Here is a 27,071-nt window from a genome sequence, read left to right as displayed (position 1 = left end):
TTCCAGGAAAGCCTCTTTGCCAGCCTCTTCCCCACCTCAGCACGGTGCCAAACATGACCTGGTGGCCTGGCTCTTTTCCTTCTCCGTGCGACATCTTTGCAGTGCTCTGGGTAGGATGGAGTGAAATATATGTACTACAAATAGCTGGGGCTTTCTGAAAGTAAAACTTGATTGCCTTGTGTTTTATTGCTGGTGTCAGTTCCTGAAAGCCCATCAGCTTTGGGGTTGGGAAGATGGGACTTTCATGATGAGGTCTCTTCAAAAAACATAGTCAGGCAACAAAATGTCTGGAGTTTTTATACCTTGTGTGTTTTACCCTTGAACATCACCAGGCAGAAGGTAGACAAAGAAATTCTCCATACTGGCATATTATTTTTTTCCTCAAAACTTATCAGTAAAATCATCTAACTTTATTACAACTAATTGCAAAATTGAAATTGAAAAATATTAATTGCAGTATTTGTAACACACTGAAATTTGTCTTTTACAGCAAAGTCAGTCTCTGGCAGACAAAGCAATACAAGTTGTGAGCAAAAGCTGCCATTTGTAAATATTATTTGCTTATCTTTGGCACAGGTTGTTTCTGCAGGTTACTTTGTTTGGATGACTGAGGATAAAAATCATGCAGCCTTTTAAAGATGAGCTGCCTGAATAGATGCTAAATGAAAATAACTTGGAGAATGAAGGAGCAGTTTAAGAGTAAATAATACCTTTAAGTCTGTGCCTCTGTTTTCTGAATGTTTGAGTGATTTCCAAGAGTAAAATCCAAAGTTCAATACACAATATAACACACAGATAAAGAATCTCAAATTAGCAGAAGACTTCATGGTAAAAGCACTAAGAGATAATGTCCAAGTAGCTGCAGGGCACCTGTGATCTTTAGGAGAGAAGAGCTCTGTAATGGAATAATGTGGCTGGGCAGTTGCCCTATGTTACAATCAAGAGGGGTGTTCCCTGCTTTAATCCTGCAGAAAAACAATGTTTTGAAAGGTTGATATTAAATAACGGCATGGACTTCAATGGCAAGTTTGTGCCACTAACCTCATTGTGCCTTCCAAATAATGCACCCACAGGGAATGGATGGAGGGCTGGAACACCTCTCCTCTGGAGACAGTCTGAGAGAGTTGGGAGTGATGAGTCTGGAGAAGAAAAGGCTCCAGGAAGACCTTAGAATTCCTTCCAGTGCCTAAAGGGGCTCCAAGAGAGCTGGAAAGGGATGATGGACAAGGGCCTGGAGGCACAAGACAAGGGGGAATGGCTTCCCACTGCCAGAGGGCAGGCTTAGGTGGGATATTGGGAAGAAATTCTTCCCTGTGAGGGTGGTGAGGCCCTGGCACAGAGTGCCCAGAGAAGCTGTGGCTGCCCCATCCCTGGAAGTGTCCAAGGCCAGGTTGGACAGGGCTTGGAGAAACCTCGTCTTGTCAAAGGTGTCCCTGCCCATGGCAGGGGATTAGAATGAGATGATCTTGAAGTTCCCTTCCAATCCAAACCCTTCTGTGATTCCATGATTATAATACTCAGGAACAAGTGTGAAAGCGGTATGCAAAGAAAGGGCCATGTTCTCAGTGCTGTGTTTCCTGTAATACAGACTCCCAGGATACCCTGTTGGGGCTGATGATAACAGCTCTGTATTTATAAGAAACAGTTGTTAAAAAAACCATAAAAGTATCAACCATTGCATTTTGTGCTGATTTGTGTGATTTTGATCTGCAGCTGACTGAAAAACAAGAACCGGTACAGAGAAACTGAGTGCTAAACCTGATATTTTCAATCTTCTTATTGCTCCAGCTTTGCCCACATTGACCTGCATTTTGGTATTATTTTGAATAACTCTGCACATTTTTTTCACAATACCCATGGTTGCATAAAGATTTACCTTTTGACATTTGAGGCTGGACTTGACTCACACTGACTCCTTCTCCCCACCATTCTCAGAGGTGAAACCTCTGCACCAACCTCTGTAACCAGAAAGGTATTTTTTTAGGACCATAGAATCATTTAGGCTGGAAAAGATCTCTAAGATCATTGAGGTCCTTGCAGCAGATCTACAATCAGTGCTGGATCAGACTGCTCCAGGTTGGCTCCATCCCGAGCCAATGGTGTCTCCAAGGGTTCCCATGGGACAGTTGGATCAAATCCATCTCTTTGTATTCAGTATCTCCACCTTGAGGTTGGTGGGTTTCTGGTTTAGGGTTCCCCACACCCAAATTATGATGGTAGCATTTGCTCTTGCATTGTCCAGGCACAACAGCCTGTAGCAGAACTGGTGAATCTGACTTTTCCTACCAAGGCAACAAAGAGCTCCAATGAGGACAACCAGGTGTGGTCTAACCCCAGAGGTTAAACTGGCACAAACACTTCAAAAGCCCTCCAAAATTCATTGTTATGGGATCTGCCTCTTATCAGCCAGTCTGGATTTCAAATTCATCTCCTGTAAACCAGTTTTGCTGGGCTGGTTTCCTCACTTGTGACAGCAGATGCTTTTGCTTTTGTTTGTCAAGAACGAAACTTTGACCTCTCCTTAGACCCATAGCTGGGCTGTGGGTACTGCTGCCCAGCACTTCCCTAACCTCATCAGCTGCCTTCTCTGCCCCAGGAAATATCCCTCACTGAGAGCTGAGTCCTGGCAGTCAGCCCTTGGTGGGAAGGTTGTGTTCTAGGAAAGTGCCTTCATTGTCCAAGAGCTGGCTGAGGTGAGGTCTGAGCTGGCTACATGCAGGTTTCTGCTTTTCCCTGATTGGTTCCTGTGTGGTTTAGTCTGAGGAAAATCTTGGCTCATCACTGAAGCATTTGCCTATTCTTATGGCTGATTTTCTCATCCTGCTCCAAGTTACCCCTGCAAACCCATCCATGTTCCCATTCCTCTCTCTCCTACTTGGGAAATGAAATGTTACCCATGTACAACACTTTCAGAACCACATCAGTGCAGAATCCCACAAAACAAAGGAAATGCTGAGTTTGCTTACCACATTTTGTGACTCATCACATCTTGTTGACCTAGTGCTGGAAATACCCATCTAAAATTTCCACAGGTGCTTGTTATGGACAGTGGTATATTTTTACCATAATCCTGTTATCTGGATCTTTCTGAGTGAAAAGGAGCATAAAATTGGGCATCCACAGCATCTAGATCCAGGATTTTCTCACACATCCCATTGGCAGTGGTCATGTCCCATTAAATGGTATCTGCAGCAGAAAACCAAGTCACAAAGGAAGCATCACAGGTCCCCTCTGAGGTCACCTGTTTGAGGTGGAAGAGGAGTGTTGCAGACTAAGGCTGGATCACAAGGGGAGCCCAGAGAAGGCCTACGGTGACTTTTGACTTGCTTCATTGCATCCATGAGCTGGCTCTTAGTCCAGCAGGAGGTCTGACTCAGAGCAAGTCACCTGCACAAAAACCTTTTGACTTCACTTCTCAAGAACCCAAATTTGCATCTAGTCTGTGGACAGTTTAGCATGAGCTCATTTTCAAACCAGGTGATCTTGTAGTGCTGTCTGCTCTTTTGGGCTTGAGTAAGGCTTAGAACACACAGCTAACCCTGCCAGGAGGTAAGAAAAATAATCTTTGTTCCTTATCCTCTGTTGTCTTCCATAATCACATAAAATATCTTGGTCTGAGAACACTCAGACTGAATTGCATGAAGTGCATCCTTCCCTCCTGTTCCTTGCAATGCTGATTATTTGCTGTGTTCTCAAGAAAACATCCTTCCAGACAGGAAAGCCTGTCCCTGAAATTCCTCCCCTGAAATTCCTGCTGGATTGACACATCAAGAAAATGAATGAGGAGAGGCTGTTTGATTTGAAGGTCTGTCCAGAAGGAAAGGGCTTTGGAAATGGATGGCTTCTGTATTTTTCTGTTATGCTTTGGCTAAGTAATGTGATACAGACATGGATTTAGAGATGGCAACATAAAGTGGGACTCAGCTCATGTAATGCTGGAGGTGTAAGTCAGAGCTTGGCCCTCTATGAATCCTCATGGTGATCAGAGAGGAAGAAACACTTTTAGAGTGTAATTCCCTTCATCTTCCAGATGTGAGCTGTGCCCTGGAAATGTGGATATTCCTCTTGTATTGACTCTACAGGGAGTGCTGAGAACCAGCCCTTAAACAGGGTGAATCCTGCTTAGCCAAAACCAGAGCTCCTGGGACTACAAGTCATTTAGATGGGGTGAGCCAGGAGCGAGTTCCTACAGCTGTTTGTTTGTGTTGGTCTGTCCTCAAGGGCCAGTTTCTTGTGAACTCATTGTAATGAGGACATGTTCTTAATTAGGCCAGGATTTGAGTTTGCCACCTCCTACAACACAGCATTATCACATCTTTTCTGGCTGAAGGCAGTGAGCTCTGAGTGACACCTTCAGAGGTGAAGGGAAGATCAGCATTGCCCACTGCACACAGCTGGCCCTCCCTTACAAGCCACATCCGCAGGCTCCAGGGGATGCCAAGCCCAGCAGAGGTGACCAAAGGCACAGCCCCTGAGCACAAGGGCTGCTTTTCCTCATGAGCAACAAGGCTCTTCCTCTGAAGCCTGGTCTGACATATTTCCTCTTGCAATCAACAACCTCATTTCCACATGCAGTCAGCCAGCAGTCAAACTGGAAATCATGTTGACGTGACTGCTAATTACCCTTGGCATAACTAATGTGCAGTAGCAAAGCTTGTATTTATTGAAGTGTGGAGATGGCTAGCAGAGGAACCAAACTGGTGCAGACACTGTTGAAAAAGATCAGTCTCTCCTTAGGGAAAGAAATGAGTGGCTAGGGTCTCATCTTGTTGCTGTCTTTTCCCCAGAAGAGTCTGAACCAGGATTCTGGAAGTGTGTCCTCCTCCTGGCTCTCTGAGGTATGTGGTGTGTTTTTTATGACTTTGGGCTATAGAAAGACTTAAAAGTACAACTCTCAGGACCAGAGGATTTGGCCTGTGTTGACATAATTTTCCAGACAATATCTGAGTGTGGCAGGCCAGGGTGGGGTGGGATGGGGAGAAGATGGGAGATGTATCTACCACAGGATCAAAGAAATGCTGTTTGGCAACATCAGCCACAGGACTCTAATTCATCTGTGTTTTCATCCGGCTAAGCCTTGAGTCACCTCTGCAATTCATCCTATGTCATTGCCCAACAACTTGTTCCAGTGCTGTAGTAGGTGCCTAGAGGCAATTTTTATCCTGCTGTGCAACCTCCCAAGCCAGTCTGTGGGTGCTGCCCTTTGTTACAGTGCCTGGCTCTGCCACAGAGAGCTCAGCTTTGGTGTTCTTGACCTTTTGAGTAGCTGTAGGCAGCTGTTGGGCTGCCCTTCGGCCTCCCTTTGGCCAGACTCAACACGTCTGAATCCCTGTTTTCCAAAGGAATGTGCTCCATGCCTCAGACCACCTTGGTAGCAGTTCTGAGGGCAACTTCAAAGCAGCCAAATCGCAACAGCATTTGGGAGTCCACAAACGTGGTGAAATCCTAATGCACAAACAACTTCCAGGAAGGAAAATCAAAGGAGGCGTTATAAGCAGGTTGTATTAATAAGTAAAGGTATTTCATCCTCCTAAGAATGTATCTGTATGAAACCACAGCATGGATTAATCTCTATACAGACCAAAATGTGATTGAAATTGAAATGCAGTTATGACTGCTGCTATAGCTTATGAGGAAGTGTGTTGTTATCACTGCACGGTGGAAAGAAAATTCCACAAATTCAGAATTCAGGCTCCAGAGTTGCTTTAATACTCTGGGACTTCCATTTTACCTGAGGAACAACTGCAGAATGTGAGAGACCAGAAGTGAAGGGTAACCCAGGTTCTTGTTAACAGATCCCTTGGGGTGGATTAAAATGAAACAACACTGAATGACCAGTGTTTTTAAGAATATATATGTATATGGGTTTATTTTAGAACAATTTGGTTGCAATGGAAAAGAAGGTATGTAGTCATTTTAGTTAGTATTATCTTTATTAATATCCATATTATATATCCATGTTTTATATATCTATATATCCATATACATATATCCATATCTATTTATATATATATATATATATACACATATATATCCATACATATCCATTAAAATATCACTTAAGAAAATATATAAAGGAAAAAAATAAAGAGAAAGAAAGGATAAGAATAGAAAGACCTCACCACCTGTGGATCCAGAGACAAGATTTTATTGTTGCTATTTTGATGTCTCTTGGTTGAAGTGATGGTCACAGTCTTCATCCACTGGGGGAAAAGTCCCCAAACAAAAAGTCTGATGAGTTAAAATATGCTCAGACTGGGTGGGAATGCCCAGGTACCTCACCTGGTGTGGGTAGCTTTCAGTCCTTTGGTGGAAGGCCTCGGGAATGAGTCTGGGGACACTTCAGGGGTTCTTTGATGGTTTATGACCTCTTCTCAGCTGCCTCTCACATCGGGGCAGTTGAGGCTGTTATGGCCCATCAGAAGGGATGAAACCCCTCAGGTGTGAGCGTGACCTTCTCCAGGGGTGAGGGCTGGGAGTTCTACAGCTGAGCCAGTTATGTCAGGGAGGACAACTGCCATGATAAAAACACCATCCTACCTCCACAGGGTCTGCTTCTTATCATCCTTCTCCCTTATCTGGCTCAAAACCTGGCTTGTAGCATCCTGTGGTGGATGCTCACTACCTCTGTCTTATGCAGTTCAGAGGTTTTGCCATGTGAGGATCTGAAAGTGAAAAAAATATACTGATTTTTGGTCTCAAAGGCCAAAAGAAACTGAAAGAGTGTAACCACAGGGAGCCTGACAGCTCTCAGCTGTGAGTGTTAGTAGCAAGGTGGTGCTTCATTGGTGGCAAGGAGGTGACCCCTCTGCCACCTCAGTGTTACCTGCTATCAAAGATATCCAAATCCCACACCAACTTTTTCAGCTGAACTGTACCATATTAAAAAAGTTGTTGATCCTTGTGAGGAAAAAATGGATTGAATACATTTATCTCAAAAATTCAAGTATTGCCATGAGCCAGCATTTGGAGTGTTGCATAGAAAGGCTTGAAGAAAATTGTTTGAAAGGGATAATGTACATCTGCTGTCCTTGGGGGAGGGGGGGGGGATTTAGTAACATGGTCAAGCTTTTAAATCCTTACTTTTTCCTTGCACTTTTCTCCATAAAATTGGTACTTTTTCATATAGCTCTGGACAAAGGGTCTATTTTTCACATAGAAAATGTTCCTTGAGGGAGACCTGCACAGCAGAGGTGCTTTAGGGTCACGTCTGGGACACAGGGGAAGAACAGAAGAAGCAGCTGTTGCCTTTTCTGTGAACCTCTAATCTTTGGTCTGATTGGGTCAGAGTTTTACCCATCACTTGAAGCTCACTCTCATTTGTACACCTGACAAAGATGAACATGTGAATGCCTCATCCCTGGAAATGTTCAAGGCCAGGATGGATCGGACTTTGAGCAACCTGGTCTAGTGGAATGTGTCAAAACAGAGGACTTGGATGATCCCTAAGGTCCCTCCCAATCCAAACCATTCCATGATTCTTTCTGTGATTCTATGAACATGGTATGTAAAGTGAGACCTGTGTGTATCACCATCCTGGCTGCTGTAAAGAGTGTGGGGCCTTGAGGTGTCTACACTCCCTCTCTGTCCTCACTCACAGATCCTGCCTGTGGCCATGGGATCTTTGCTGCCCTTGAAGGAGAACAGTCCAGAAGAGCACAAATCTCCTCAATACATCTGTCCAAGCAACATTTCTCTTTCTTGCATTTTGTTTTCTCATGTGCATTTGGCTTCTGCTGCTGGGATTTACTTTGCCATGAAGACCCACAGCCCTCCATGCACTTAGTATCTCTTCAGCTATTCACTTCCACAGGGACTGAAAACTCAGGAGAAGGCTTTGATGACATCTCATTTTTTTTTTCAGTAGAATCACAGCATCATTTAGGTTGGAAAAGATGTCCAAGATCATCAAGTCACACCTTTGATCAATCACCACCTTGTCAACCAGACCAACTGAGTGCCATGTCCAGTCATTAAAGTAGAAACAGTACTGCCCTCAGGTTCAAAACCCCCTTTTTCCACTACTGCAGTCATAAGAGCTGTTTCCATTTCCCTGCATTTGCTCAGCTACTTCACAGCTTACCTTGCTTTGAGAATGAGGTTGGACTGCTGCCTTTAGCATCTGATAGAAAGAAAACTGAGGGAGAAATCAGAACATCCACTGGGAGAAGCCAGATCCAGATTTCAAAACATGTTTCCTAAAAAAGTGCTGCAAATCCTGGGGTTTTTTCTACCGTGATATGGAAAACTTACCAAAAGCACTTCATGTAGGAATCTCTGATCTCACAACTGTAAGAATACTGGAGGATCCAACAGAATTTTTTACAAGTTGAAGAAATGGAGGTTTGTCTTAGGGAAAAGACCACAGGGGAGTTGGATCACTGGGCAGCAGATCTCACTGAACATCTCACATTCAGAAAGTGCACAGCTCAGGCCAACATGCAGGTAGTGCCTCCACTAACTTGAAAGGCAAAGAAGATCCAGTAAATAGGCACTGGAGCATAGATTTTTTTATAAAAAGAAACACTGAAACGCAAAACCATGAGCTCATAGACCTCAGGAGTTGTTTGAGAGATTCATCACTTCTTATGCTTACATCTGGTTATAACAATCAAGATGTTGTTACTATATTCCGGGAGTTTTGGAAGTGGAGGAAAATGAATCCAGTTTAGAATGAGCAGTGGGAATAGACTGCTCCTCTTCCAGCTGTGTCCCACCTACACGGGCCATGACCAGCCCTCTCCAAGCTGAGTGTCCCTCTGCATTTGCCTTCCAGGGGAGCAAGAGCCCTTCTCTGAAATCCTCCCACGATGCTGGGGCTGCTGCTGCTGCTGCAGGTGTTGGCCAGCTGCCTCTGGCTGGGACACGGCGAGGTGGTGACATCCTTCACAAGCTGTCCTCAGTTTTTCTACAGGAATACTGCTCCAGGTAATGCCCTGGAGCCACAGAACCCAGCCTGGATCTGCCAGCGCTACAAAAACCAGTATCACTTTGCCACCCTGTATGACAGAGATTTGTACATTCCTGTGTACTCTGCTGACATCTACCAGCCTGGACCTGGAAACAGATCTAAATCGTGGCTGGTTGAGCCCCAGGGGAGTGTCTCTCTTACAACACATCACCCTCCAGTCATTAAAAGATGAACTGCAGCATTCAACCCAACTTTTCTATTTCCTCCCACTTCCCTACACACATGCAAATGAACACACTGGACAGGATTCTTCTCATTTAACTTCAAACCCCTGCACCACATGGCTCCTCTGATGCATCTGAGACACCAGCAGGAGGATGAGATGAATCATATCCCAAAGGTGCCCAGCTCTCTGCCTTCACCTGACAGGAACAGCAAATCAGATTTCTTTGCTTTCATGACAAAGTCAAATGCTTCCCCTCCCTGTGCCCTGCTGTGCTGGCTGACCAAGTGATGGGAAAAGGCATCCAGGAGAGGCTAAACGTGAGGGACCAACAGTCCTGCTGGGATCTGATCCCCACTTTGCCCTGAGCTGTTCTGCACCCCTGGCAGAGTTTATCTGCTCCCAGACAAGAGTCAAACAGGCTTTGTGAGTGGTGTTAGAGAAGTGAGGAGAAACTCAGAAGGGGGTGAGATGGCCCAGGGACAAAGCCCTGGGGGAAAAGGCACTGGAGATGAGAGGGTCAGATTAACTGTGGAGGGATTTCTGGAGAGACATTTCAGGCAGTGGAAAGTGAGGAGCATCAGTGTTGGTCCATTCACAAGGGTGAGATCTCCATCCATGGGCAGTGACCCCGAGCACCTTTGGCTCAGGCTTGCTCCAGAAGGATCCAGCAGTCAGACAGAACTCCACAAGCTCTAGAGCCCTCACAAATGTCCTTCAGGCAAACTTCAGTAGAATAGGCCAGGCCAATTAAGGAACAGAAGAACAGCAAATTCAGGACCTTTCTATGAGCAGAGTAGGAAGAGTGTTTTTGGTGAAAATGTGGAAGATCAAAATGTCCAGTTCCAGAGGAAGGCTAAATATGCTTCCTTAAAGATAAACAACAAGCTGTTGACGTTATGAAAAAGTAACCATTTGCACTCGTTACTGACATGAACATGAGCAACTCATCTAGTCTTGCACCACTGCAGCCTCCACATTAGGGAGGGATTAAAACTTTTGTAGAATCATAGAGTCATAGAGTGGTTTGTGTTGGAAGGAACCTTAAAGATCATCTCAGCCCAGCTCCCCCGCATAGGCCAGGCCACTTGCCATTAGACCAGCATGCTCCAAACCCATCATTGGCCTTATCTTCCTAGACCCTGGACATAGGATACCTGAAAAATCTTTGATTTTGGTAACTTTTCCTGAGGCCTTTTTGGAGTATTTAGTTTTCACAGGAGTCTTTTGAAGTTTCAGGCCCCTCTCAGAGCCTGATCATTTGTAACTTCTTTTCTGTGATGCTGCAGAAAATGCTCCCTGGCCCAGATCAGCTCTGAGACACATTCTCAGCACTGCTGTAACAGATTCTATTCACATTGAGATCTTTTTGCTTAGTGAGCAAAACTCTCCATCCTTGAATAAACTGTAGCCCTCCCAGGGAAACCTCAGCTCCAGGACTGATTTCCTGACACAACTGCCTGAGTATGGGGTCAGAGGAGGTAAACTCTGGTGTTCCAGGACTGGGCTACACCTGTAGCAACCACACATAAAATCACAGAATCACAGAATCCCAGCAGGGAGTGAGGGGATCCAGGGAGAGCCCTGGGCAGATTTGGGCTGTGGAGACAGGAGGAAAGGGAAGCAGTTTTGGCAGGGAAGGTGTCTCAGCAAAGTCTCCTTTCAATCCTAGGAGTGGGAAATGTTCCTTGTCTCATGCATCCATCCATGCTCTCAGCACAGGCTGCAGGTTGGATCACAAAGGCCACAAGTCAATCTGAGAGCAGTCAGATTCTGAGCTGCTTGCTCTTTAAAGCTCTTGCATTCATGCAGGAGGGGCATGTGTATGATTTCTCTCAGATTCTAACATTTTCCTACACAGAGATGGCAAAAAATGGGATCTTGACCATCAGAGACTTCTGCTCCAGGGAAATCTGTTTCATTACATGCATCCTCAGTACTGACACCTTTTCCTCTTCTTACCCTGTCCAGCTGATCAACCCAACTTATCACAAGGATATGGATACAGAGAAGTCCATTGAAAATCAATACAAGATCACTCCACAGCAAATTGGCCAGACTCAGGCTATCAACTAAGACTACAACAAGCTCCAGGGTTTGGACCGTGGTCACTTGAGCCCCAGTGGCCACCAAAGAGGCAACAACAGCAAGTGGGCTACCTTCACCCTCACCAACATAGTGCCCCAGAACAGCACACTCGACAAGGGCCAGTGGAAAGACTATGAGAACCAAACGATGGCTCAGAACACCCAGGGCTGTACAATCACCTACGTGGTCAGGGGTGCTGTGCCTGGGAACACCTACCTCTCCAATAAGAGGGTTAATGTGCCCAGCCACATCTGGTCAGCTGCCTGCTGCCAGACCAACACCATCATGAACCCTTGGGCAGTCATTGCTGAAAACAACAAGAACCAGGTCCTGAACCTCACACTGGCACAACTGGAGACATGCTTGTCCCAGCTCTATGGTAGGGGACAGGTTTCTCTGTTTGACAGTGACTGTCCCCTCTAACAAACCTCATATCCTGGGTGGAAAAGGATCATGAGATTTTCCCACATGTCATAGAATCACAGAATGCTTTGTGGTTTATGGGACTTCGAAGATCATCTTGTTCCATCCCTTTCCCTGTGCAGTGACACCTTCCACTACACCAGGTTGCTCCAAGGCCCATCCAACCTGGCTTTGAACACTTCCAGGGATGGGACAGCCACAGCTTCTCTGCTCACCCTGTGCCAGGGCCTCACCACCCCCTCTGTATATAGAATATACATATATATAGATTATATATATATAGAATTTCTCCCTAACATCTCATGTAATCCTGCCCTTTGTCAGTGTGAAACCATTCCCTCTTGTCCTGTCACTCCATGCCCTTGTCCAAAATCCCTCTCCAGATCTCTTGGTGGACTTCTAGGTAGTGGAAGGGGATCCAACTTCTCCCCACAGCCTTTTCTTGTCAAGGCTGAACACCTTCAGCTGTCTCAGCCTGTCTCCAGAGCAGAGATGTTCCAGACTTTGAAACACCTTCGTGGCCTCCACTGGACTCCACTCCAATATGTTTTTTGTCCTTCTCATGTTGTGGGCCCCAGAGCTGGACACAGCACTCCAGGTGCAAGGACAAGATTCAGGACAACTTATTCTAGATGATCCTCCTTGACCAAGGGTATGGACTAGAAGATTTTGAGTGGTCCTTCCCACACTCAAAAATTCAGTGATTATGTGATCCTGAGACATGGTTTTGGTTGCTTGCTTTTGAAACTGCACCTTGAGAGCAGCACCGGTGGTATCAGACAGGCAGGATGAGGCATTAGATATAAAGGAAGCTTTGAGCAGCCAAAGATAAATTTCTGTGATGCACTGCTTGGATACCTTCATTCTCTGCTCTGCTTCTGAAGCTTTTCTGCAAAATTACAGGGAACTGATTTGTGGAAATGTGTTCAATATATTCAATATATTCAATGTATTCAGTGTCATAATCAAAAGATCATCATAGAACAGATCATTTAGTTCCTGAGTAGTTCACTGTAAAAATTATTTGATGCAGTGCTGGTTTGCAGGGTCATCTCATGTATAAACCACAAGTTGTTTCTTGCTGAATTTTTTACTACCAATAATGTCACAGTTCCCAGAACATCAGTACTATTTCAGGCTGAGAGACATCTGCAGACACCTCTGCTGTACCTCAGGGGGCTCCCTCTGACTCGCTCACCCACCTCTGCACACCAGCTGGGGCTTGAGACAACACTCATCCTCACCCCTGCTCATCCCATGCCCACTGCTTCCACTTTCCAGGCTCTGGAACTTTGGGTGATCGAGCAACCCCATGGATCTCACCTCCATCACCTCCTTGGGCTGTCCTGGGAACCTTTAACCCTGGAAGTACCCAGAAACCGTAAACCTTAAACCACTAATACATATCACCCAGTGCCAAATCCAAATGCCTCTGAAACCTCCAGGGATGGTGACTCCAGCACCTCTCTGGGCAACCTTTTCCATTGCCTCACCTCATGAGGGCTGGAAACATTTTTTCTAATATCTAATCTGAATTTCCCCTGTCTCATTTTAAAGCCTTTTCCTCTAGTCCTCTCACTACTAGCATGGTAGAAGAGACTAACCTCAAACTCATTACAACCTCCTTTTAGGTAATTGTAGAGTGCCCTGAGCCTGCTCTACTCAAAGACTAAAATCTAATCCTAACATCTAATCTAGCTCTGCCTTTCATCATTTTGAAGCTGCTCCCTGTTGTCCTGTCACTCCAAACCCCTCTCAAAAGTTCCTCTCCATGTGAACCACTCTCAGGTACTGAAAGGGGCTCTAACGTCTCCCAGAGCCTTCTCAGCAGAAGGCTTTGCATGAATAAGGGCTCTTACAAAGCCTTTGCAATCAGGCAAGGAAAAATATGCAGCCTGACCCTACTAATTGTATTCTGAGAGGCTGCAGAAGAGCAGACTGTGAACATCTGGGTGTACTCAGAGACAGGCCAGTCAGTCTAGTGCCACAAGAGATGTTCTGCCAGGAACAGAAACACGTGTAGGTCCCCATTCGTGGGGAATGAGGAAATGAACAGATAAGTCACCAGACCCAGTTATTTTCTCCTGACATGTGATGCTGCAATAACCTGGGAGAAATCCTGAGGAAATTGCAAATAGCAACTGTCACCCCACTTCAGGGTGGTTGTGAACAAATCTCCTTGAATAATAACAGAAAACCTTTCTTTTCAGTGAAATTCCATGTTTATGACAACAGGCAGATTTATGACCAGGTATATATTGCACTGGGACTCCTGAGGAATCAGCCAAGTGTTTCTTCAGGGAGAAGAAGAAAGGAACTCTTCAGCTGCCTGTTCTGAGACACTGCTTCAAGGTAAGCTCTTGATCCTTTCTCACCATTTACTCCAATATTTCAAGACTTTCTTGAGCTTTGGAATAAATATATATAGAGACAGCCTAGGCTGGAGTTGCTGAGTTCCAACATCTGCTCTCCAAGGAGCAATGAGAGTTTGCATGCACTGAATTTTGCAGCTCTTTAACACTTCCAGTAAAGGAGGTCAAGGACAGAAGGAATTATTTGGGAAGGAATTTCAAGCCAAGTCACCGGGAAAATTAACATCAACTGTTCAATAAGAAGGAGGGGTGAGTTTATTGAGCACCAAAACTCCACCCATGACCTTGCAAGAGGCCTCTGGACAAACACAGGTGGCTGAATTCCTGGATAAACTCCCTCTAAACACTGTGGGAAATCTAACAACAGTGCCTACTTGGAGATCATATAGAAACAGCCAGTCTGAGACTGCAGCAGAGGCATATGAGACTCCTCTGCCACTTTGGGGCTGTGAGCAGAATCCTGTGCCACTCTTTCCCACGGTAGGCTGATTTCTATGTATCTGATATTAAGTTAGATATTAATTTAGTTAAATATGTTTTAAGCTGGAGGGGGTCATGCAGAAGGACTTTTCAGGAACTTCTCTGCTTGATTTGGGGCAGCTATGGGCATGTTCTGCAGAGCACTGTAGAAGTCACCACTTGTTGTTCCTGTTCTTAGTTTCCAGCTGACTGGTCAGTGTTCCTGATCCGGGGTTGCTAAAGAGAAAAAGGACCAGATGTCTTGCATCAGAGCCAAGGGTATATGTAGCTTAATATCCCAATGCCAGCTGAGAGGCAGGACCCAGGTGGATCATCTGGGGCTCAGTATTGGGTCTGACTGGAAGAGCTGAGTGTCTGTGTGAACCTGCATGGGGCCAGAGACATGTAGGAAGTGCAGCATTGCTGTTCTTTGCCTGCCCAACGCCCCAGGAGATTAAAGCCCAGCTCAGCATTGCAGGGGGCTGAGCAGAGTCCGTGCCCAGCTGCAGGTATCTGCTGTGGGAAGGTGCTCAGAGTAGGAGGGAGTGAGAATGACCTGAAACTGAGTCAGGGAAGACTTAAGCTGGATATCAGGAAGAGGTTTTTCACCCAGAGGGTGGTTGAACCCTGAAATAGGCTCCCCAGGGAAGTGTCACATCACCACACCTGCCTGAGTACAAAATGTGTTTGTACAAAAATGTGTTTGTACAATACTGTCAGGCACATGGTGGGATTTCTGGGACTGTCCTGTGCAGGACCAGAAGTTGGACCAAGTGGTCCTGATGGGTCCAATCCAACTCAGTTTCTTCTGTAATTCTATGAGATCATGTTTGGAAGCAGTGGCTTCCTGGCCCTGTTTTGTTGAAGGCTTTTTTCTCCAGTGTCAGTGCAAAACTGAGCTCTTGACCAACTGAGGTAGGTTGGAAAAGGTGACCTTGTCCCAGTGCCATATCTCAGTTCCATGATAATTTTGCCGTGAGAGCTGTTTAGGCATTGGGTGAGTTTGTAACACCCCTCAGACAGACTATGCCCCCACCATTGCCTCCTCTGGGCACCTAAAACCTATTTTAGATTTCACCCTCTCTTGTGAAAAAGGGAGATTTGCTCAAACCTTTAGTGTGTGTTCAGTCTGTCAGTGCCACGTGAAAGCCAAAACCCTTCTCAGTCTGTTGGTGTCCCGTGGTAGGGAGCCTTCACTGAGCAGTTCTCTGGGTTGGAGGGTTTGACTGACCTGTTCAGAGTCACACACCAACCAGAGAAGACCCTCCTGGGTCTCCACACCTTTAGCCACTGCCAGAAACCACCAGCACTCCTGAAGGACTCACTTTAACTGTTTGCAGAATAACACTATTAATAAAACTGTGACAGACTGAGGTTTGAGGCTTGCCAGTGAAAGTATCTGACTGCAGAAGGATATTCAAAGTGAGATACTAATTCAGAACAACATACTAATAAGCTTTAATCCCCAACAAAATCTGGCTTGAGGTAATCATTCAGCATGCATAAAGAAGGATTCTTACCCAATAGGCATCCCTAAGGGAGAGAAGGCAGGTTCAGCCCATCAACTGATCCCAGAAGTTACAATGAAGTCTCCCATCACTTCTCTCCATTTTTAATTCACTTTTATACTATTTCTTTACATTTAGGAGGTGTTTGCATGTAGTCATACATCTTTCTCAGTGAGGGGCTCTCATGCCTTGGGGGTGGATATCTCAATAAAGTACCTGCAGTAACCTTGGGATGGGGATGTGCGTCAGTCCGAGGAGAGGAATTTTGCCCTGGCTCCTGATTCGGCAGCAGGACATCTTCATTTGTCTCCCATGGTTTTCAGTTGCCACACAGACGATCAGCCAGAAAATACCACCGAGGTGTCTCCTCTGCAAGGGTTTTGACAGAGCCTGGCCATGATGTCTCCGCTCCACTCCACCTGCTGTTTAGGCTCACCTTAGATTTAGTCCTCTTTGTGTATAGAAGGCCAGGTATGCTGACTGTGTTTCATCCAGGGACAAGCAACCAAATTTTCCCCTGTAACTTCTCTACCATTATCCTTTTATCTCTGCACAAGCCTGTAGTGCTGATGATTCTTCCATATCCAGGAGGACAGAATTTACCCCCTCCTTGGTCTCTCATAGTCCTCTCCTCTGCATTTGCCTTCCAGGAGAGCAAGAGCCCCTCACTGAAATCCTCCCACGATGCTGTGGCTGCTGCTGCTGCAGGTGTTGGCCAGCTGCCTCTGGCTGGGACACGGCGAGGTGGTGAAGTCCTTTGAAACTTCATGTCCTCAGTTTTTTTTCCGGGAGATCCCCCCAAATGAAGCTCTGGAGCCACGGAACCCAACCTGGATCTGCCAGCGCTACAAGAACCAGTATTACTTTGCCACCCTGTACGACAGGAAGATGCGTATTCCTGTCTACTCTGCTTACATCTACCAGCCTGGACCTGGCAAAAGACCTAAAACATGGCTGGTTGAGCCCCAGGTGAGTGTCTCACTTATAGCACATCACCCTCCAGCCACTCAGAGATGAGCTGCAGCATTTAACCCAACTTTTCGATTGCCTCCCACTTCCCTACACACATGCAAATGAACACACTGGACAGGATTCTTCTCATTTAACTTCAAACCCCTGCACCACATGGCTCCTCTGGTGCATCTGAGACATCAGCAGGAGGATGAGATGAATCATATCCCAAAGGTGCCCAGCTCTCTGCCTTCACCTGACAGGAACAGCAAATCAGATTTCTTTGCTTTCATGACAAAGTCAAATGCTTCCCCTCCCTGTGCCCTGCTGTGCTGGCTGACCAAGTGATGGGAAAAGGCATCCAGGAGAGGCTAAACGTGAGGGACCAACAGTCCTGCTGGGATCTGATCCCCACTTTGCCCTGAGCTGTTCTGCACCCCTGGCAGAGTTTATCTGCTCCCAGACAAGAGTCAAACAGGCTTTGTGAGTGGTGTTAGAGAAGTGAGGAGAAACTCAGAAGGGGGTGAGATGGCCCCGGGACAAAGCCCTGGGGGAAAAGGCACTGGAGATGAGAGGGTCAGATTAACTGTGGAGGGATTTCTGGAGAGACATTTCAGGCAGTGAAAAGTGAGGAGCATCAGTTTTGGTCCATTCACAAGGGTGAGATCTCCATCCATGGGCAGTGACCCCGAGCACCTTTGGCTCAGGCTTGCTCCAGAAGGATCCAGCAGTCAGACAGAGCTCTGAAACCAACAGAGCTCTCCCAGATATATTTCAGTCAAACTTCAGAATGTTTGGAAAACAGGCCAAGGAAATAACGGGCACAAAAAGAGGAAATTCGTGTCATTGGTAAGGACAGAGGGGCAGGATTGATTTAGGTGAAAATGAACCACAGAAGAAGCCCATATGCAGTGTTACAAAGAACGGCTAAATATAATGCACTAAATGTGAAATGAATTTCTGAAATAAAAGAATATTTGCAGTTTGATTGCACTTTCAGTTCCTCATAGGAACTCAAGCAATCTGGTATTGTACCACATCAGGAGCAGACAAAAAACAAAATCTTGACACTCTGAGACTTCTGCTCTAGGAATGTCTGTTCAATTATCCTCATCCCCAATACTAACGCCTTTTCCTCTTTTTTGTGTGTCAAGCTGATTGGCCCAACTTTTCCCAAAACTATGGAAAAAGAGTGGACACTCTTAAATCAATACAATGTCACCTTAGAGAAACTCAGCCAGAGCCAGGCTATCCTTCATGACTACAAGAACCTGACGGGTTTGAACCGGGGCCATTTGAACCCCAATGGCCACCACGACGACTACAGCAGCAGGATGGCTACCTTCACCCTCACCAACATAGTGCCCCAGGATGAGAAACTCAATGGCGGCGCCTGGAACAACTACGAGCAGCAAACTATGATCAGGAGGACCCAGGGCTGTAAAATCACCTATGCCATTGTGGGTGCTGTGCCTGGGAACAACTACATCGCCAAGGGGAGGGTTAATAAACCCAGCCACCTCTGGTCAGCTGCCTGCTGTGTGGTGGACAACAACCACATAAAGGCTTGGGCGGTCATCGCTGAGAATGACAAGAACCAGGTTGAGCTCCTCACCCTGGGGGAGCTGGAGGACACGTTAACTGAGCTGTATGGGAGGGGACAGGTTTCCCTGTTTGACAGTGACTGTCCCCGGGAATAAGCCTCACATCCTGGGTGGAATGGGGTCAGGAGCTTTTGCCACATGTCATAGAATCACAGAATGGTTTGGGTTTGAAGGAATTTCAAAGACCATCCATGTAGTCTCAGCTCCTGAGCCATGGGCAGAGACACCTTCCACTATCCTTGGTGGCTCCAAGCCCTGTCCAACCTGGCTTTGAACACTTCCAGGGATGGAGCAGCCACAACTTCTCTAGACAACCTATGCCAGGGCCTCACCACCCTCACAGTAAAGAATTTCTTCTTAACATCTAATGTAACCCCACCTGCTTTCAGTTTAAAGCCATTCCCTCTTGTCCTGTCACTCCATACCCTTGTCCAAAGTCCCTCTCTTCTTTGAAAGCCTTTAGACACTGGAAGGGGTCCATGTTGTCCTTAGAGCCTTCTTTTCTCCAGGCTCCCTCAACCTCAGCTCTCTCACCCTCTTTCTGGAGCAGATGTGCTCCAGCTCTTGGAGGAAGTCTGTGGCCTCCTGTGGACTCCACTCCAACAGCTTTGTCTCCTTCTCTTCTGTTGTGGATCCCAGAGCTGGAGGTAGCACTGCAGGTGGGGTCTCACCAGAATAGAATAGAGAGGGACAAATGGACTGTAGAAGGGAACAAGACAACCCAAGCCTCCCAAAGGCCTCTGATTCATTTCCAGGAAGGTCTGAGAGAGCAGACTTCACATGATACCTAATTTCCATTAGGAAGTGAGAAACCTGTCTTCAGTACATTCTGCCACCTGCTTATAGAGTAGTTTAGGGACTAACATAACAATTTCCATGCCAAGTGTGTAATTTACTAATAAAACCTTGTGGAATTTTACATATTTTCTGATTTTTGTTATTCCTTTTGGCCATGTACATTTAGGGATCTTGCAGGGTGGTCTCTTTTCCTTGAAAGTGGTTTTGTGGGCAGAATGAGAGCTACCAGCACAGCACTATAAGGGCTGTGACCTTTACCTCATTCGGACCCAACACAAGCATTCACAACAAAGTTTACTTGCTACCATGCTGGATTCCAGGTTCACCTCATATATAAACCACAAGTTGCTTCCCAGTGAAATTTCCACCAGCAGGAAAGTAAAAGTGCCCATGCTCACAGGAGATTGGGCATCCAAACACAACCAGAGGATGCCATAACATCCGCACAAGTGTCAGCATCAGACTCCACTTACTTCTCATACAAATGACCATGAACAAAGTGGGCCAGGGTGCCAACAGCTCTTACAAGATATCTCCATGGCTCCTGCAATGAGACTTCAAATGCAGGTGTCCTCATTCATGATCCTTTGGGAGTGAGATCCTGTGCAACAAAGAGTTCAACGGGTTCTGTGCATTCAGGATTATGTGGGATTGCCCCACTTTTCCTGGGAGGGGTTTCACACTGTGTCATGCATCACTTTGGAGTTGGGAAACACTTTGGGGGACTTTGATGATTTATGGCCTATTCTGATGATGATGTGACCACTGTTGGGCCCTGCTTTGTTTTGTCAGTTGGGCCCCATCAGAAAACAGGAATTTGCTCCAACTCCACCAGATCTGCTTCCTCTTGGCCCCCTCCCTCATTCTGGCTAATCCCCACTTTGTTTAAGGTATCAATCCAAGGTTAACCGAGACAAAAGAAACCACAGCACTCAACCAATTTGTCTAAACAAACTTTGGTCTAACACACTTCTTCTGGATACTTCTGGTTGTAACAACCAACACATCATTCTATTATTCCAGGACTTCTGTAAACAGAAGGAATTATAGGATAACATAGCTATGATGTACTGGGAGGCTGCAGAAGAGCAGACTGTGAATATCTGAGTGTACTCAGAGACAGGCCAGTCCATCCAATGTCACCAGAGATGTTCTGTTGGGAACAGAAACACGTGTCGGTGCTGGAGCAGCAGCGGATGCAGCTGGGGGAATTGATGAATTGACCAAGGAAATGACCAGACCCTGTTGGCTGATCCTGACATACCATGCTGCCAGTCAGCAAATTTGGGAGAAATTCTGAGCAAACTATGGCAAACAACTGTCAGCACATTTCAGGGTGGGTATGAACAAACTCCTGTGAATAAAAATAGAAAACTTCTCTTTTCTGTGGAATTCCTTGTTTATAAGAAAGGGCAAATTCGTTACTGGGTATATATTTAACTGATCTGGACATACCATGCTGCAAATCAGCAAAGTTGGGAGAAATTCTGAGGAAACTATGAAAAACAACTGAAAAAACATTTCAGGGTGGGTGTGAACATAACCCCCGAATGAAAATAGAAAACTTCTCTTTTCTGTGGAATTCCCTGTTTATAACAAGGGGCAAATTTATGACTGGGTATATATTGCAGTGCAACTCCTGAGGATTCAAACAGTTCTTTCTCCAGGAAGAAGACAGAAGGAACAGTTCAGCTGCCTGTTCTGAGACTCTGCTTCAAGGTAAGCTCTTGCTCCTTCCTCACCATTGACTCCAATATTCACAATCTTTCCTGAGTTTCAGAATAAATACATATAGGCAAAGCCTGGGCTGGAGCTGCTGCGCTCCAAGGAGCAATCAGAGCATATGCATGCACTGAATTTTGCAGGACATTAGAATTTTCTGTCAGTAAGGAGGGCAAGGACAGAAAGAATGATTTGGCAAAGAAACTCAAGCTAGCTCAACTGAAAATAAATATTGAACTGTGGAATAAGAAGGAAGGGGAAGATTATTCAGCAATAAAACTCCACCCGTGACTAGCAAAAACCTCTGGACAAACAGAGGTGCAGTCCAAATACCTGGCAAAATTTACTCTATTGGCTTCTTGGGAAATCAAACAACTGTCTCTCCCTGGAGAGCAGATAAACCCAGGCAGTCTGAGACTGGAGCTGAGGCATTTGAGACTCCTCTGTCACTTTGGGACTGTGAGCAGAATCCTGTGCCGCTCCTTCTCACAGTAGGTTGTTTTCTATGTATCTGTTAAGTTAGATATTGTGTTAGTGAGATCTATTTTAATTTCAAGGAGGGGTCATGCAGAAGGACTTTTCACACACTTCTCTGCTTGATTTGGGGCAGCTATGGGCATGCTCTGCAGAGCCCTGTAAAAAATCCCGACTTGTAGTTCCAGTTCTCAGTTTCCAGCTCATTGGTCACCACATTCCCGATCCAGGGATGAGGGTCAGGGAATAGAAGAAGAAAAGAAGAAGAAAAGAGCAAATGTGCAAGGTGACTTGTCAAGCCTTCAGCAGTCCTCAGCTCAGACCCTTCCCAGCCCAAGGTGGGCTTTGTGCTTTACAGGCTGTGGCAGCTTTCTCTCCCAGGAACCCTTTGAACTGCCTGTCCCAGCTGCCTTATTCCAAATGCTGATGATATTAAATCACTCCAATGAGTGTCTGCTAGTGCAAATGGAAGCATCCCTGCTCTCCCAAACCTCTGCTGCCTCTGAAAGGAGACAAAGCCCCTTGCTTGCTTGCCCGCGTCCCAGGGAACTGTTCATCAGTTTCTCTATAGGGAATGACCTTACTGACTGCTGAAAATCACATCAGCACTAAGAAAGACAAAATAGGACAGGTGGCTGTCCAAGAAATTCCTGCTACGGTGCCTTTGACTGTACAGGCAAATCAATCAGCAAAGCTGAAGATGGGCATCAGCGGGAATCCCAAGCAACCAGGGGAAGAGCTGCCCCTCAGTGCTTGCATTGCAGCAGCCATTGTGCTGATAAGATAGAGGTGTTACCCCTGTGCTTGCTGCTACCATCTGCTTGGTCCCTTCATTTGCTCTCTCCATGTGTCTGCAAGTTCAGAGTCTGGGGTTGGATAATGTGGAAATGCAAGGTGAGCAGCAGGACACCCATTGCCAAGGCCACGTGAGAGGCAGGACCCAGGTGGATCATCTGGGGCTCAGTATTGGGTCTGACTGGAAGAGCTGAGTGTCTGTGTGAACCTGCATGGGGCCAGAGACATGTAGGAAGTGCAGCATTGCTGTTCTTTGCCTGCCCAATGCCCCAGGAGATTAAAGCCCAGCTCAGCATTGCAGGGGGCTGAGCAGAGTGCGTGCCCAGCTGCAGGTGTCTGCTGTGGGAAGGTGCTGAGAGCAGGAGGGAGGTGGGAAATGTGACCTTGTCCCAGGCTGTGCCTCAGTTGCTAGATCACTTTGTTGTAAGACCTGATTGCAGTCCTGGTGGGTTTGACTCTTTCCTCCTACAGGCTGAGCTCTCCCACTGCTGCCTCCTCTGGGCTCCTAAAGACTATTTTAGGTTTTACCCTTATTTCCTCCCTGACTTTTCCATATCCAGGAGGACAGAAATTACTCCTTTCCTGGTCTCTCTGAATCCCCTCCTCTGCCAGCTCTGTCCTCCTGCACAAAAAGGCTCCAGGCCATGACCAGCTCTCTCCAGCTGAGTGTCCCTCTGCATTTGCCTTCCAGGGGAGCAAGAGCCCTTCTCTGAAATCCTCCCACGATGCTGGGGCTGCTGCTGCTGCAGGTGTTGGCCAGCTGCCTCTGGCTGGGACACGGCGAGGTGGTGACATCCTTCACAAGCTGTCCTCAGTTCTTCTATGCTGGGACCACCCCAAATGATGTCCTGAATCCAAGGAACCCAGCCTGGATCTGTCAGCGCTACATGAACTCATATCACTATGCCACCCTGTATGACAGAGACAGGAGAATTCCAGTGTACTCAGCCTACAAATACAAGCCTGGAGATGCCAAGAAACCTCACTCGTGGTGGTTTGTTGAGCCCCAGGTGAGTGTCTCTCTTACAGCACATCACCCTCCAGCCACTCAGACGTGAGCTGCAGCATTTAAATTATCACTTCTATTCCCTAACACCCCACTACACACATGCAAATGGCCACACAGGATGGGAATGTCCTCACTCAACTTCAAACCCCTGCACCACATGGCTCCTCTGATGCATCTGAGACATCAGCAGGAGGATGAGATGAATCATATCCCAAAGGTGCCCAGCTCTCTGCCTTCACCTGACAGGAACAGCAAATCAGATTTCTTTGCTTTCATGACAAAGTCAAATGCTTCCCCTCCCTGTGCCCTGCTGTGCTGGCTGGCCAAGTGATGGGAAAAGGCATCCAGGAGAGGCTAAACGTGAGGGACCAACAGTCCTGCTGGGATCTGATCCCCACTTTGCCCTGAGCTGTTCTGCACCCCTGGCAGAGTTTATCTGCTCCCAGACAAGAGTCAAACACGCTTTGTGAGTGGTGTTAGAGAAGTGAGGAGAAACTCAGAAGGGGGTGAGATGGCCCAGGGACAAAGCCCTGGGGGAAAAGGCACTGGAGATGAGAGGGTCAGGTTAACTGTGGAGGGATTTCTGGAGAGACATTTCAGGCAGTGGAAAGTGAGGAGCATCAGTGTTGGTCCATTCACAAGGGTGAGATCTCCATCCATGGGCAGTGACCCCGAGCACCTTTGGCTCAGGCTTGCTCCAGAAGGATCCAGCAGTCAGACAGAACTGCACAAGCTCTAGAGCCCTCACAAATGTCCTTCAGGCAAACTTCAGTAGAACAGGCCACGCCAATTGCAGAAGAGAAAAAGAGGCAATTCCTGTCCTTGGTGAGGACAGAGCAGCAGGACAGCATTTGGGGGAAGGTGTGCCTGAGAAGGAAGCCCCATGCCTTACTCCACATGAAGGCTAAGTATGTTTCCCTGAAGATTATAAAATGATGTTGAAGTTATGAAAAACAGAAGCAGCTTATTACACATAGGAACTCAAGCAACTCATCTAGTCTTGCACCACTGCAGCCTCCCCATTCTCTCTTTTTAGAGAATCATGGAATGCTTTGTGTTGGAAGGAACCTTAAAGACCATCTCAGCCCAGCTCCCCTGCAAGTGGGCCAGGCCACTTGCCATTAGACCAGCATGCTCCAAGCCCTATCCAATCTGGCATTTTCCTCCTGGATCTTGGACCCAGGCCACCCAAAAAGGCTTTGATTTTGTTAACTTTCTCCAGAGGCCTTTTTGGAATATTTCTGTTCTTCAGGACTCTTTTGAAGTTTCAGGCCCCTCTCAGAGGATGATCATTTGTAACTTCTTTTCTGTGATGCTGCAGAAAATGCTCCCTGGCCCAGATCAGCTCTGAGACACATTCTCAGCACTGCTGTAACAGATTCCATTCACATTGAGATCTTTTTGCTTAGTGAGCAAAACTCTTCATCCTTGAACGAACTGTAGCCCTCCCAGGGAAACCTCAGCTCCAGGACTGATTTCCTGACACAACTGCCTGAGTATGGCGTCAGAGGAGGTAAACTCTGGTGTTCCAGGACTGGGCTACACCTGTAGCAACCACACATAAAATCACAGAATCACAGAATCCCAGCGGGGAGTGAGGGGATCCAGGGAGAGCCCTGGGCAGATTTGGGCTGTGGAGACAGGAGGAAAGGGAAGCAGTTTTGGCAGGGAAGGTGTCTCAGCAAAGTCTCCTTTCAATCCTAGGAGTGGGAAATGTTCCTTGTCTCATGCATCCATCCATGCTCTCAGCACAGGCTGCAGGTTGGATCACAAAGGTCACAAGTCAATCTGAGAGCAGTCAGATTCTGAGCTGCTTGCTCTTTAAAGCTCTTGCATTCATGCAGGAGGGGCATGTGTATGATTTCTCTCAGATTCTTACATTTTCCTACACTGAGATGGCAAAAAATGGGATCTTGACCATCAGAGACTTCTGCTCCAGGGAAATCTTCTTCATTATTCCCATTCCCCATTCTAACACTTCTTTCTCTTTCCCTCGCCAGCTCATAGATAAAAGTAGTCTGAAAGAGATGGAAAGAGAGTCGGTCCTCATAAAGCAACAAAAATTCACTTTAGAACAAATCAAAGAGAGCCAGGCTGTCCTTGATGACTACAAAGACCTGAAGGATTTGGACCGTGGCCATTTGAGCCCCAGTGGCCATCAGGATAGTAGAGAAAGCAAGACAGCTACCTTCACCCTCACCAACATAGTGCCCCAGGACAGCAGTCTCAACAATGGCCAGTGGAACGCCTACGAAGTTAAAACAATGAACAAAAAGACCAAGTGCTGTACAACCACCTACGTTGTCACGGGTGCTGTGCCTGGGAACACCTACGTCTCCAAAGGCAGGGTTAACAGACCCAGCCACATCTGGTCAGCTGCCTGCTGTCTGGGGGACACAGGGCCCAAAGATGCTTGGGGGGCCATCGCTGAGAACGACAAGAATGAGGTGGAGGTCCTCAGCCTGGGGGAGCTGGAGAAGAGGTTGACCAATCTCTACGGGGGAATGGTTACTCTGTTCAACAATGCCTGTCCCCGGGAACAAAGCTCACATCCTTATTAGAAGAGGCTTGGTGGCATTTCCACATGTCCTAGAATCACAGAATCACAGAATGAGTTGCTCTTGATGAGACCTTAGAAATCACCTCATTCCGACCTGCCTGCCATGGTAAAGGACACCTCCCGCTACACCAGGATGTTCCAAGCCCTCCCCAGCCTGGCCTTGAACGCTTCCAGAGATGGAGCAGTCAAAACAGCTCTGGGTAACTTTTACTCATACCACAGCCTGCTCAGGGTAATTTACTTGGTTATAATATCCCATCTAGCCCTGCCCTCCATCAGTGTGAAACCATTCCCACTTGTCCTGTCGCTCCATACCCTTGTCCAAAGACCCTCTCCAGCCCTCATCGAGGTCCTTTAGGTAAGGGACAAATGTCCTCTGCAGCGTCTGTGCTGCTTCCTTCTCTGGTGTGTTTCCAGCTCTGTCCCTCAGGGCACCTCCTCCTCTGCTCAAAGGCACAAAGCTGTGGGCAGAGCCTCCAGCTGCTTTGCTTTGCTGCCCCTCTCAGGAGAGAGCTCTCAGGAACGGGTCCTCTGCTCCTCAGCTGTCCCCGAGAGTGTGCAGCTGACTTGTCCCTCACCTCCTTAGCAAGGCTGTGGGACCAGGGCACCTCACGCTGCCCAGAGATCTTTTCTGGAGATCTCCATGTCTGCAGATACCCAAACCCCAACATGGTGATGGACAACCTGCTCTTGCTGCTCCTGCTGGAGCCTGGGGTCTGCACTAGAAGATCCTGACAAGTCCCTCCAAAAGACAACAATTCAGTGATTCTGTGATCCTGGGACATGCTTTTGGTTGCTTGCTTTGGAAACTGCACCTTGAGAGCAGCAGCTGTTGTATCAGACAGGCAGGCTTTGGCATCAGACACAGAGAAAGCTTTGAGCAGCCAAAGCTAAATTCCTGTGGTGCACTCCTTGGACACCTTCATCCTCTGCTCTGCTTCTGAAGCTTTTCTGCAGATTTACGGGAAATTGATTTGGGCAAATGTATTCAATGGTTGTCAAAGATCAAGGTGTGCCACATCATGTAGTTTGCAAGAGCTTGCAATAAAAGTTCTTTGCTGCAGTGCTGGATTGCAGGGTCACGTCTTCTATAAACTACAAGTTGCTTCCCACTGAAATTTCTACAACCACCAGTAAAGTCACAGTGCCCAGAGCATCCTTGCAGGACATGGGG

General features: G+C 46.8%; 2 protein-coding genes and 1 pseudogene across 8 annotated transcripts in view; all 3 read left to right on the top strand.

Moving 5' to 3' along the window:
• LOC128788384 (endonuclease domain-containing 1 protein-like) overlaps positions 1 to 19,458 on the top strand; it is a 162,157-nt gene extending 142,699 nt beyond the window's left edge. For 6 of the 7 annotated variants that reach the window (XM_053943388.1, XM_053943387.1, XM_053943385.1 and 3 more), the window contains 4 exons: positions 4,788 to 4,838; positions 13,856 to 13,997; positions 16,635 to 16,953; positions 18,090 to 19,458. In XM_053943388.1, the coding sequence (XP_053799363.1) occupies positions 16,669 to 16,953; positions 18,090 to 18,635 (831 nt within the window). In that variant the 5' untranslated portion in view covers positions 4,788 to 4,838; positions 13,856 to 13,997; positions 16,635 to 16,668 and the 3' untranslated portion in view covers positions 18,636 to 19,458. The remainder of the gene's footprint in view (positions 1 to 4,787; positions 4,839 to 13,855; positions 13,998 to 16,634; positions 16,954 to 18,089) is intronic. The other variant, XM_053943386.1, reaches the window with a different exon arrangement.
• On the top strand, positions 8,776 to 11,645 carry LOC128788495 (endonuclease domain-containing 1 protein-like; annotated as a pseudogene).
• A 1,265-nt stretch (positions 19,459 to 20,723) lies between the features above and the next one.
• LOC128788381 (endonuclease domain-containing 1 protein-like) lies at positions 20,724 to 26,960 on the top strand. The gene is made up of 3 exons (XM_053943380.1): positions 20,724 to 21,056; positions 23,020 to 23,338; positions 25,338 to 26,960. Exons 2-3 carry the CDS (start codon positions 23,054 to 23,056, stop codon positions 25,896 to 25,898), a joined length of 846 nt encoding a protein of 281 aa, XP_053799355.1. The 5' UTR covers positions 20,724 to 21,056; positions 23,020 to 23,053; the 3' UTR covers positions 25,899 to 26,960.
• The last annotated feature ends 111 nt before the right edge of the window (positions 26,961 to 27,071 follow it).

Source organism: Vidua chalybeata, chromosome 5, assembly GCF_026979565.1.
Source record: "Vidua chalybeata isolate OUT-0048 chromosome 5, bVidCha1 merged haplotype, whole genome shotgun sequence".
In the NCBI taxonomy this organism is placed as follows: Eukaryota; Metazoa; Chordata; class Aves; order Passeriformes; family Viduidae; genus Vidua; species Vidua chalybeata.
Note: the sequence above shows the minus strand (reverse complement) of the source record. Positions and strands in the feature narration are given on the sequence as shown.